This window comes from Talpa occidentalis, unplaced genomic scaffold, assembly GCF_014898055.3.
Source record: "Talpa occidentalis isolate TD23 unplaced genomic scaffold, MPIMG_talOcc4v2.1 talOcc4.2, whole genome shotgun sequence".
Taxonomy (NCBI): domain Eukaryota; kingdom Metazoa; phylum Chordata; class Mammalia; order Eulipotyphla; family Talpidae; genus Talpa; species Talpa occidentalis.
Genome location: NW_023602073.1, coordinates 50,551,456 through 50,562,973, shown reverse-complemented (window position 1 = coordinate 50,562,973; position 11,518 = coordinate 50,551,456). Strand labels below are relative to the sequence as shown.

Here is an 11,518-nt window from a genome sequence, read left to right as displayed (position 1 = left end):
ACTCATGCTGCAGAGACTGCCCATAGCTTCACAGTGCTGTGCTGAACCCCTTGTGCCACCAGGGTGGCCCCACTTTTGAAGACATTGTACCAATTCTCTACAGCTCTCTGAGTGTCTTTCTGACAGTAGAAGGTACATGAACACTTCAACATATAGAAGCACCCACATACACACTCATGTACAGGCTCACATGCACACACTTGCACAGACACTGTGAAATGCACATACACCTAAAGAACATAGTGCAAATACCTAATGACATACTCATTGGCAGCTCTGCGCCACTCTCCATCTCACTGTGCTATCACCGTGTGATCCACCTGACTTCTAAAATTTTCTCAATGCTTTCTAAAATTTTCTAAATTTTCTTAAATTTCCAGTGCTGATCATAGGAATTTTAAAGCAAATTTAGGTATCTGATGACCCAGGTGTTGGAAGTGCGGGCACGTTCATAAATGAGAAGCAAATAAGGTCGGTTTCAAACAATGATTTAATGAGTCATGGCATAGACACGCTAACAAAGCAATCCATTTCTGAGTGTCTCCATCAGGCCGAGAAACAGCATTCAGATGCCTCCACGCCCCAGCGTCCTAGAGGCAGAGCCGGTCACCTGGAGGTCCCCTCTGCAGTGGGGAGCCCGTCTGCCCATCGCGGCCACCTCCTGCGCCGTCCGGGACCTGCGTGGGAAGAGAAGAGCCAGTAAAGCCCAAGCAGAGAGTGAAGTGTTCAGGATGCTCGTGTGTGAGTGAAATCCCCCGAGGAGCGTTGCACAGAGGTGATTGGGCAGGGCTCAGAAGGAAACCAGGAGGCCCTACCACTAGCTGGCAGGTGAGCTATTCTCCAACTTGGAGCTTCAGTTTTTAAAAGGGGCCCAAGCCAGGGGGACTTCCTACCGTGTCCGTCAGTCAATGACAATGCCACTCAGACCACAGAGCTCCTGCATCCTCTGCGCCATCCGTGTGCTCAGGCGCCAGCAGCAGGGCTGTCCCAGCAAGGGGGCGGGGAGGCCTTCACAGGACAGAGCCTAAGGTGGGAAGCCAGGCCTTGGGTTCTCCGCCGCCTCTGGCCCTGGGGCCTCTGGGAGCTCCGCCCCTGCACAGCTCCACTCCCCACCCTTCATCTGTTCAGCTGCCTCCAACCTCCAGTCCCCCACTTCACCTGCTTTGCTCACCCCCACCTTTCACCCACTTTGCTCGCCCCCACCCCAGGTGCTTCACCAGTTCCATTGCCCTCCTGGCCCTTCACCTGCTCTGCTCCAGGACATCTGTGTTCCGCGGACATCTGTGATCAGGTCCTGTGTGCGTCATGCTTCTCCTGGCCCCTCTGACTGGGCCCAGGCCCTGACCCCTCTCCAGAGCCTCGCCCTCCCCTGGCATGCTCCTGCTCACTTGGTGGCTGCATTTTGGGCGGGACGTCTGCAGGGTGTGGCAGTCTTATGAGTTGTCGGGTGGGTGAACACCCTTGCCGTGTTTTCAGTGGTGTGGTCGGCAGAAACAGCACAAATTTAGCAGGGCATTCATTATCCTCCTGCTGGCCCGCCCGCCTTGGCTAGAGCTAATGGATGGGACTGAGGTGTCATTGTCTTCATGGCTTTCTGCAGGAGCCACCGCATTCCTGCGGAACTTGAGGAGCCAGCTGCGTCTTGGGGGAGGTCTGAGGTTGGTGAGGGGGGACTGGGGGGCAGGACTGACTGGTCCCTTCTTGCTTTCCTGTTCACCCTCCACCAGGGGGCCTGGCATGGTGGTGGTGCTACCACCCTCCTTGGTGTCCTGCACCTGGGGGCCCGGAATGGATGTGGCGCTTTGCTCTGGGGCATCCTCCTGCGGGGGGTCTAGAATGGAGGTGGCGCTGTCCTCTGCCTGGGGGCCTGGAATTGAGGTGGCGCTCTGATCTGGGGCACCCTCCTGCAGGAGGTCCGGAATGGAGGTGGCGCTCTCCTCCCAGGCATCCTCCCGCAGGGGGCGTGACCTGGGGGTGGCACTGTCCTCCACCTGGGGGCCCGGAATTGAGGTGGCACTTTGCTCTGGGGCTTCCTCCTGCAGGGGCTCTTGAATGGAGGTGGCGCTGTCCTCCGCCTGGGGCCTTGGAATTGAGGTGGCGCTCTGATCTGGGGCACCCTCCTGCAGGGGGTCCGGAATGGAGGTGGCGCTCTCCTCCCAGGCGTCCACCCGCAGGGGGCGTGACCTGGGGGTGGCGCTGTCCTCCACCTGGGGGCCCGGAATTGACGTGGCGCTGGGCTCCGGGGCAACCTCCTGCAGGATGTCCAGAATGGAGGTGTCGCTCTCCTCCCAGGCGTCCTCCCGCAGGGGGCCCGGCGTGGGGGTGGCGCTGCGCTCTGGGGCGTCCCTCTGCAGGGGGCCCGACGTGGGGGTGGAAGAGTCCTCCCGGGTATCCCCCACCTGGGGGCTTGACGGGGAGCTGGCACTGCGCCCTGAGGCTCGGTCCTGCGGGATTTTCACGCAATTGGTCCTGCGGCCCGGGGTGGCCAGGAGGCTGAACACAGCTGACGCAGCGGCATCCTCTGTCTGTCCAGCCTCCTGGCTTTGCTCATCCCCGGACACCTGCAGGAGGCCCTCCCCGGAGTCCCGGGCACCAGGGGTCACGGCGCGTGGGCAGGGCTCCTGGGGGGCGGGGAGACTCGGCCACGCCTCCTCCTCCTGGGGGCTCCCCTCCCCCCGCCTCCGGGACCCAGGATGAGGTCCGTCCCCATCACCTCGTCGAATCTTCGCTCCACCACGGCCGTCTGGCTCTGCTGTCTCTGATCGCCCATACTCACCATGGCCTCCGCCAGGGCCGCGTCGTGGTGGCTGGGCGACGGCTCGCGGACGGCCAGGAGCCCCTGAGTCGGCCGCACCCACGGGTGCTGCTGGATGGCCTCCAGGCTGCTGCGCCCCTGGGGGTCCAGCACCATCATTCTGCCCAGGAGGTCCCGGCACTGGGCCGAGAGGTAGGGGGGCAGGTGGAAGTGCCCGCTGACCACGCGGTCCCGGATCTCCACGAGGTCGGAGCCCCGGAAGGGCAGCGCGCCCGTGACCATCCTGTAGAGCACCACCCCCAGGCTCCACACGTCCACGGCGGGGCCCGCGTACGGGCGGTGCAGGAAGATCTCGGGCGCCGCATACTCGGGGCTGCCGCAGAAGGTGCTGAGCGCCGCGCCCGCGCACTCGATGCTCAGCCCGAAGTCGCTGAGCTTGAGGTTGTGCTCGCGGTCCATGAGGATGTTCTCCGGCTTGAGGTCGCGATGCACGATGCCCCGCGCGTGGCAGTGCGCGACCGCCGCCAGGATCTGCTGGAACTTGTGGCGCGCCTCGAGCTCCTCCAGGCGCCCGCGCCGGAGCAGGTAGTCCAGCAGGTTCCCCCCGCCCGCATACTCCATGACCAGGAGGAGTTCCTCCGGGGTGTCCAGCACCTCGAACAGCTGGATGATGTTGGGGTGCTGCAGCGCTTTCATACAAGCCACCTCGCGGGCCAGGAACTCGAGGCGCGCCTGCCTGGCCTTGCAGATGAACTTGATGGCCACCTCCGTGCCGGTCACCAAGTGTAGCGCCAGCTTGACTTTGGCGCAGGCGCCCGCCCCCAGCGTGCGCAGCACCCGGTAGTTTTTCATGCTGGGGGCCCCGAGAGCGCAGGGCCTGAACATAGCGAGTGCGGACCCGGCGGACTGTCCCCGCGGCCCTGACTGCGCTGGCGGCCCTGGCGCTGCCTCTCCTGACCTCACGCTCTCCCCGATAGTATTTACAAGGGCTACTACTATATTAACAATAACTACACTAACAATATAGGATTAATAGTATACAAAATTACCCACTAAGCTAACTAAATACTAACAAAGCTACCTTAACTCTACCTACAACTACACTAACCTTACTATGCTAACCTTACTAGAACACTAACACTAACACTAACTATCTACACCAAAGATAAATGAACATACACAACCAAAAAAATACAAATGATATAAACATTTAAAAACACGATCAAAACAAACCAATCACAAACAAGCCATTACATTCACGAATACAACATAGAACAACAGCAAGGACAAAGAACAGACCACAACAGGACAAACAGTTAGAAACTGACACCAACAACAAAATAGACCCACGACAAAGGGGAAAAACGAACACACGACAAAATAACAAGGGAAAGGGGGGAGAAGGGGAGGGACACGGGACTGGACGGGACGGGGTGGGGGGTGGGGAGGAGACACAAAAAGGAAAAATAAAAAACTAAAATAAAACAGCACAAATTAAAATAATAAAGAAAAAATAGAAAAAAAATAAGCAAGTAACAAAACAATACAAGAAAACAAGACAAAAATAAAAATACAGTAACTAAAATAAAGAACTAAAATAAAGAACTAAATAAGTAAACAGAAAAACCAGAGGAAAACCACATAAACCACACCACCACGCTACCTTCCGTCCGAGTCTGCAGGTCGCTATCCAGAGGCTTCCTGGCTCTTAAGGACACGCAGGGCAGCCGGACCGGGCTTATATAGGCAGGGCCGGGGGCGCCATCACGGTGGCCCTTTATGCAGTCGGCCCTTTATGAGCCGAAGGGGGCCGCCGCCCTGGGCAAGGGAAACCCCAGTGGCTTCTCGGCCTTCAGGGAAACGCAACTGCCAAGAGGTGTGTTTCCAGGGCTTCCTGGAGATGGACCTGTCCCCAGTTAAGGAGAACCCAGAGAAGGCTTGGAGGCCGCTTGATCTGTAGCGAGGAGACCTGTCCTAGCCTTTTTGCCCTGCTCTGAGCGGGCGCTCCACACAGTCACTGCCTTCCACGCTGCTGTCTCAAAGCCACGCTCCACCACAACTGACATTGTAAACGACGTCGTGTTGGGCGCACGAGACCCAACATAGCCCGTTCGTCACATGCCAACATTGCAAGCTCTCTGGGCCGGGGTTTTCCTCCATCTTTGCCCGTGAGCTGAGCGTGCCCATCAGCCACCTCCAGGCCAGGCCGGAGGCCGGGGCGGCTCTGGCAGGCGGGCAGATGCTGTAAAGCTCGGCCTCTCGCTCCCCTCTTCCCCGTGTCTGCTGCTCGCCTGGCTTGCCTGCTGGTGCGAGCCCACAGCCCCTTCCCTCACTGTCAAGAGTGTCGCCAGCAGCACGACACGGGGGGTGTGTCCGTCACGCAGTGCTGCCTGCCATGGTCGCCCCCCGAGTGGGGACACCCCCCTGACCTGACTCAGATAGGGCTGCGGGCAGCGGGGGGTGGTCAGCTCCCACTGAGATTTCTGGCTTAGAAATAGCTGCTTCTTGCTGGAATTGGGGGCGGCTTGGTTGGCCAAAGACAGGTCTGGACGCTGTGACCCTGAGCCCTGGCAGGAATGACCTGCCATCTGGAAATGTGGGTTCAGGTGAACAACGGGGGTTCTGCTGCTACTCAGACTGCAGATTCCTTTCACCTCCCCCACCCCAGGCCTACCCTGATGTTCACTCACTGTATCAGCCTGAGCAGCCTGGAGCGCAGTTGCAGCCCCAAAACTCAGAAGCATTGGCTCAGGGGTGTCGGGTCTGGGTCTGATATTGCTCCAGTGTCTCTTTTCCCGGGTCTGGAGAGCGGAGGGGCAGATTTGTCTCAGGGTGTGAGGATACGCAGGGCAGGCTCCTGCTGGCCCATGTCCCCCTGGGGACCTGACCCATCAGTGGCTGTGAGAGGTTCTGCTGCTCCCTCCTGCCAACTGTTGCTGCTCCTGAGTTGCCGCGCAGAGGGAGTTATGGTCACTTCCATTTCGGCTGCCAACTCCAATGCTCAGTCCTGCTTTTCTCTCAAGCCTGCTTGCATCTCTCCTTCTCTGCTTTGCTGTCCCTGACTGAACTAATCCATCCTGTGGCTTCCAACATTCTCTACAGAGCAGGGGTGTCTGCTAGGGGTGCCGGAATGAGGGGATTCACCAGAGACACAGTGGGGGAGCAGAACAGGTGGATCCACTGAAATCGACTGCTGTGGGGGCCAGCGGGGGAGAGAGGAGAGGTCTGCTGCACTGTGTGGGTACCTCCCTGGCTGGGGTGGAATTCAGGCCGCAGAATTGATAGTGTTGAGCCTTCACCCCTAGGCCACCAGGGAGGCCCGACATGGCCCCCTCATAGCCATAGTTATCCACCCGCCCAGCTACTCTGGCTGGAGGGGAGCTGCTGTTCTGCCTCTCTCAGAGTGGGAGTCTTGTGCTCTGTAGCTTGCCTGTGCACACGACCCGTCTCAGCCTAAGGGACTGCAAAACTCCACAGAAGGCTCCAGATTCTCTTTGGGAACTGACAATGCACCTACCAGCCCGGGATGGCTGCAAGGTACTAGGCCAAGACTGATGCCCCCTCACTAGTTATCCCGCCTTCCTTAAACATCCTCCATCCCACAACCAGTTGAAGAGTGAAAGCATAGATCACTCGTTCTGCTGCTTCAAGCCTTCCCGTGGTCTTGCTGTGCTTGGAATGTCACAAAAACCCTTTCTTAAAGCCTTCCCTGTCCTCACTGGTCTGATCCTGCCCATCCCCGCCTCCTCTCCCTGTCTCCAGCCCTCCTGGGTGAGCTGCCCTTCTTCCTGCCACATCCTGTTGCCACCTGGGACCTTCGCTCTTGTTCTTGCAGAGTCCCTCCCCCCCCCCCCCGTGTCTGCCCCTAACCAGCTCTCTGACCTTGCTTTGCTCCAACCCAGACAACACCCGTCTGACCGCCTGCAGGCTGGAGCTACACGTTTCGTCCTGAACCACATTCTCCCTTCTCAGTGTCATCCACACCGAAGTCACACTAACATGTTTTGAGAATTTCACGCTAAAATGGAATTCCCACCTATGCCTTGAGCTCCTGAGACAGTTTAGTTTATGGGAAGAATGCTGTCGGCTGACCCAAACCAGCCTAAGACAAGAACATTCTAAGGAGTAGTACATTTTGAATGTCCCCTTGGCTTTTTTTTTAAAAAAATTTATTTTTATGCATATAAGAGCTGGGGTACAGGCCAGAGGGGTGTGAGGAGGGGGTGAGAGGATTCACCAGAGACAGAGTGGGATGCAGAACAGGCAGACTGACTGAAACACACTGCTGAGGGGAGCAGCGGGCGAGTCAGGAGAGGTCTGCCGCGCCATGTGGGTTGCTCCCTGGCTGGCCGGGGATCGAGCTCGTGCTGCACAGGCTGCGGACAGCTTCATAGGTTGCGTCTTAACCCCCTGCGCCACTGGGGAGGCCCTCCCCTTGGCTTTTTACATGTGAACATTTTCTCATTCTACATCAGGAAATAGATTCTAACAGTTTTGATTCGGGAAGCTTTGTTTTAAGCGATATCTCAAAGTGCTTCAAATGACAAATGTCACGTGCGAGGTCATAAAGGTTTACATCATATGCCACATTGAGTTTCAAGTGCTCTGTTATGTAAAGCGTTTGTTACATGAATCTATGTGACTGGGGAAGCAGTGAGGGATTCAACATCAAACATAGCTTCATCCCTTAAAGGAGGGTATCTTTTTTTTTTTTAACTTAATTTTAACCTGTTGGCTTACTTGCCTCACGGTCCACATCATTGTCAATACCTATGTCTAAACATAAAGGGAAAAATGAACTGAAATGAATGGAGAACATGATGGGTCATTTATTTTAGGTGTAAGCTGAAATTTTAAATCACCCACCACTTGGGTTTATCTGGTACTTCTAGCCCCGCTAGTACAAGTTCCACGTGATGACTCTTTGGGCAAAACCCGGCGGGCAGTGGCCAGAGTCCCTGTTCATCGGACCATCTCACGCGCTGGCCTGTGTTTTTCATGAACGATGGGCTTTCGGTGTTAGGAGGTGAGGTTCCCTGGAAGTAGGGGAAAAAGCGTAACAAGGGCCCATATGAGCTGAGTATGGGTGTGCTGGGGCAGGGGTGTGTGGCCGGCAACCAGCAGCCAGACGAGCTGGGTTCCAGGAGGCGCTCGGGCCCGAGGGACCAAGGGCGTCCCGTGACGGGTATTTTCATCAACACTTGGTCCCTCCTCCCGTCCTCTCTCCTTGTTCCATCTCCAAGCCTCGGCGCTTCCTGGCATCTGCACAGAGCCCCCAGGCCTGCCTCTCTCAAGCATCTGGGAGCCCTGCATCTTTCCCTCTCAGATTTGATCTGCCGAGGCTGCCTCCAACTGCAGCCTCCACATCATGAACAGGAGCCCAGACGTGCCTCACAAGGACCCTGTTTGGAATCATTTGGCCCCTGAACGATGGGGGTGGGGGGCGGTGTTGTCTGCGTTTCTTTCTTCCCACCCACTATAGACTGGTCTGGGCCGGAGCAGAGGTCTGTTCCTTCAGTGTTGCCCACCGCCCGGCCTGACTCTCCGCGGCAGGTGTGTGTGTGGGGGTTCTCTATGCTCAGGCTCTGTTGGACCTGGGGGATGAGCAGGGGAGGCTGCACTGGGAGCAGCACCCAGGGCAGTGACAGGGAGTGGATCAGGGCGAGGATCTGCCCCCTCATTGGTTCTCTGGGATCCCCTCCCAAAGCCTTGGGGTATCTGGTCTACAGTCACTGATTCTGGGGCTAAATATGGAAACCGTGTTTGGTTGGAGTTTGGACCTCCTGTGTTTGTGTTTGAGCTCAGAATCCTGCACTGTGTCCAAATGTTAATTCTTCAAGGGAACAGCTGTCTGCCTTCCTGTTGGCCTTTCACTCTGGAAAGGAAAGGAAGAAAATGAATTTCCTGAGTCTTCAGAGGCGGAGGGTGAGTCTGAGTGAGGAGGGTCCGGTCCACCTGGCCTGCGCTTGCTCAGACCAGCCTGAGACAGCAACGCGCGTCTGCTCCGGGGGCAGAGGCCGTCCCTGCAGAGCACAGGTGTCCTTTGAAATGAAGCCTAATATTTAAAATTTGGGCAATTTCACACAAACATCTGGGTTTCTTTATTTTCTTAAAAAACAAAAACCTCCTATCCCGCTTTTCTGAAGTGACGTTTCCATGCAGTCACAATTAAATTTTGAGTTTGAAATGTCAAAACCGGTTCTCTCACCTCATCCTGAGCAGAGGCATGCGGCAAATTTGAATGTACAAACTCTCATTTTTTAAAGGATGATTAATACAATAGTCTGGGTAATATTTATATGACTGTGAGGCACCCAGTGGTGAGATCATGGCTGGATAGAACTGATCTGGCATCTTTATCGCCCGGCCTGTTCTCGAACATAACTTTCAGATGATCACTCATTTGGCTATTTTTTTTTTTTTTTTCAGTAAGGCTTGATGTTCTAATCATAAAACACTTCTAACCCCGGAGTAGACAGCACTGTGTCCTGAGCCTAATCCTCAAAGCCTCTCTCGGGAGCTCTGCCCCCGAAAGTCCCAGCAGATTTTGTTCTGTTTGCCTGAACCATCTTAAAATACCCATCACCACCTCCTGGCCTGCAGCGTGCTGGTAAGAGGAGCCCGACCCTCTCCAGCCTCCCCTTTGCACGCCTCGTTTATTTGCAAGTTCCTTGTTTCTCTCTTATCCCCAGAATTTTAAAATCTCTTATTTACCTGAGCACTATAAATCTGCTGATGATGGGGTTTCTTTTTAAGGAAGGTGATTTGTTACCTTTAAGAAGAACTGAGGGACATCATGGCTTTGTTCCCCCCAAGGCCACACATCATCAAAGCGCAGCCGCTCTGGCTTGGGTGAATTCTCTCACCCTCCCACGCCTCTCACTGTATCCAGTGCTTGTATAAATAAATAAAAATAAATCTTAAAAAAAAAAAAAAGAATTCACCAGAGACAGAGCAGAGAGCAGAACAGACAGACAACTGAAATCCACTGCTGAGGGGAGCAGTGGACAAGACAGGAGAGGTCTGCTTCACCATGTGGGAATCTTCCTGGCTGGCCAGGAATCAAACCTGTGCTGCAGAGGCTGTGGACAGTTTCATAGCACTGCGCTCAACCTGCTGCTGTCAACCTGTTTGCTGCACAGCATCGTGGTGACAGGTAATTGACACACAATTATTAATATTCCTGCCACCAAGCACAGACAGACAAGGCAAAACCCTGGGAGCCTCTGCAGACCCTTCTTTTCTCCAAACTCTTCCTATCCCCATTCTGCTCATCTGTTGGGTCTTATTTCTAAACCTCTGGTGTCTGATCCCTCCTGTCTACCCACTGCCACTACATGAAGCCAGGAGACCAGCTTATTAATTCATGTTTTATGAAGTGTTAATATATAGGGTACCTACCAAATGTCTGGCCCTGTTCTAAACTCTTGGATACAAAAGCAAATCTAATAAAATTCTTCACTCTGTGAGTTTATATTTGTAGTGGGAGATAGAGCAATCGTGATAAATAACCAGGGCATAAATGACTTTTGGAAGTGAGAAGTGATGAGGACAGGAAGCTAAATGGAGCAGGGAGATGGGTGAGCACTGTGGGCCTGTGGCTGAGGGGAGCTTACAGTAATAAATAGTAGCTCAGGCTGGGGCCATGGGAACAAAGACGCCAGGGAAGTGGGAATACAGCTGAGTAGATATCTGATGTGTGGGTGTTCCTTTCTCCCCAGTTTCATAGACAGATAATTAATATGTATCATATGTAATGTTGTTATAGAGCAACCCCGATATTAAACGGGTTCCTGGCTGTGGGTCCTCACCCGCGCGCTTTAAAGGGACTTATGAATACTCTACTACAGACACACGCAAAAGGGTTAATAAAAGGTTTATTTACAAGAGAAAAAGAAATAAGGAAAATCTACACTCAGGGAGAAAATAGGGAAATAAAGTCTTTAATGCGTCCTACCCGATCCGACGACCTGGAAACCCAAAGTCACTCTCAGAGCTGGCCGGACGCTCCGAGCTGGCCGAGAGCCCAAAAATTGTCTGCCTTTTGTATCCACCTGGCTGCTTAACCCCACCCTCAGGTCCCAGCCACCTATGGGATTTGGAGTTCCCAGTGTCTTTGGCTTTGACCTGGGGTGGGGGTGGAGTCCACAAAGCCTATATGGAATTTGCTTTGGGACATGTGAGGCATACAGCATAATGACTGATTTATATATCAGTGAAGTGATGGCCACAATAGGTTAAATAACATCTGTCTGCTATTATAGGTTTAATAAAAAGAAAGAAAAATAAGCAAAAAGGAGAAAACTTCCTCATTGTGAATAAAATTCTTTGGAGTTTGTCCTTTAACAACTTCCCTACATATCACGTGACAATGTTGGCTACAAGCATGTTGGACATTACAGGGAAGGGAATCTCTATGTGGAGGCACAGCCCGTGTGAATGACCTGGGGGGAGCGTGTGTTTGGTGTGTGATCTGCTCACATGGAGTCCTCATGGCTGGTGGGAGAGTGAGGAGCAGGGTGTTATGAGGTGACAAGACTGTCATGAAAAGATGTTGTGAGTACATGGCGGAGAGGTCGAGGGTGGCTGATGAATGCTCCCAAAGGTAATCATAAAAACCTCCATAGGATGTAGTTATTTGAGCTGGAACGTCATTTTATCTAACAAATTCTATAAAGCCCCACAAACCAGATGAGGAAAGGACAATGGAGGCCCCACGGCCTGGTGATTGTGGACAACAGCAGTTAGATTCTTTAGTTTGGG

General features: G+C 54.2%; 1 protein-coding gene across 1 annotated transcript; it reads right to left on the bottom strand.

Annotated features, from left to right (window-relative positions):
* Positions 1–472: 472 nt before the first annotated feature.
* On the bottom strand, positions 473–4,145 carry LOC119251368 (MAP/microtubule affinity-regulating kinase 4-like). Its single transcript, XM_037518682.2, has 4 exons — positions 2,777–4,145; positions 1,246–2,444; positions 894–1,024; positions 473–677 (listed from the first exon to the last, which is right to left on the bottom strand). Exons 1-2 carry the CDS (start codon positions 3,638–3,640, stop codon positions 1,473–1,475), a joined length of 1,836 nt encoding a protein of 611 aa, XP_037374579.1. The 5' UTR covers positions 3,641–4,145; the 3' UTR covers positions 473–677; positions 894–1,024; positions 1,246–1,472.
* Positions 4,146–11,518: the final 7,373 nt, after the last annotated feature.

Excerpts from the sequence above, each read along its gene's own strand:
- LOC119251368 (XM_037518682.2), bottom strand. The coding sequence starts at position 3,640 with ATGTTCAGGCCCTGCGCTCTCGGGGCCCCCAGCATGAAAAACTACCGG. Across the intron at positions 2,445-2,776 it reads CGGCCCTGGCGGAGGCCATG|GACCGAGCCTCAGGGCGCAG; the intron begins GTGAGTATGGGC and ends AAAATCCCGCAG.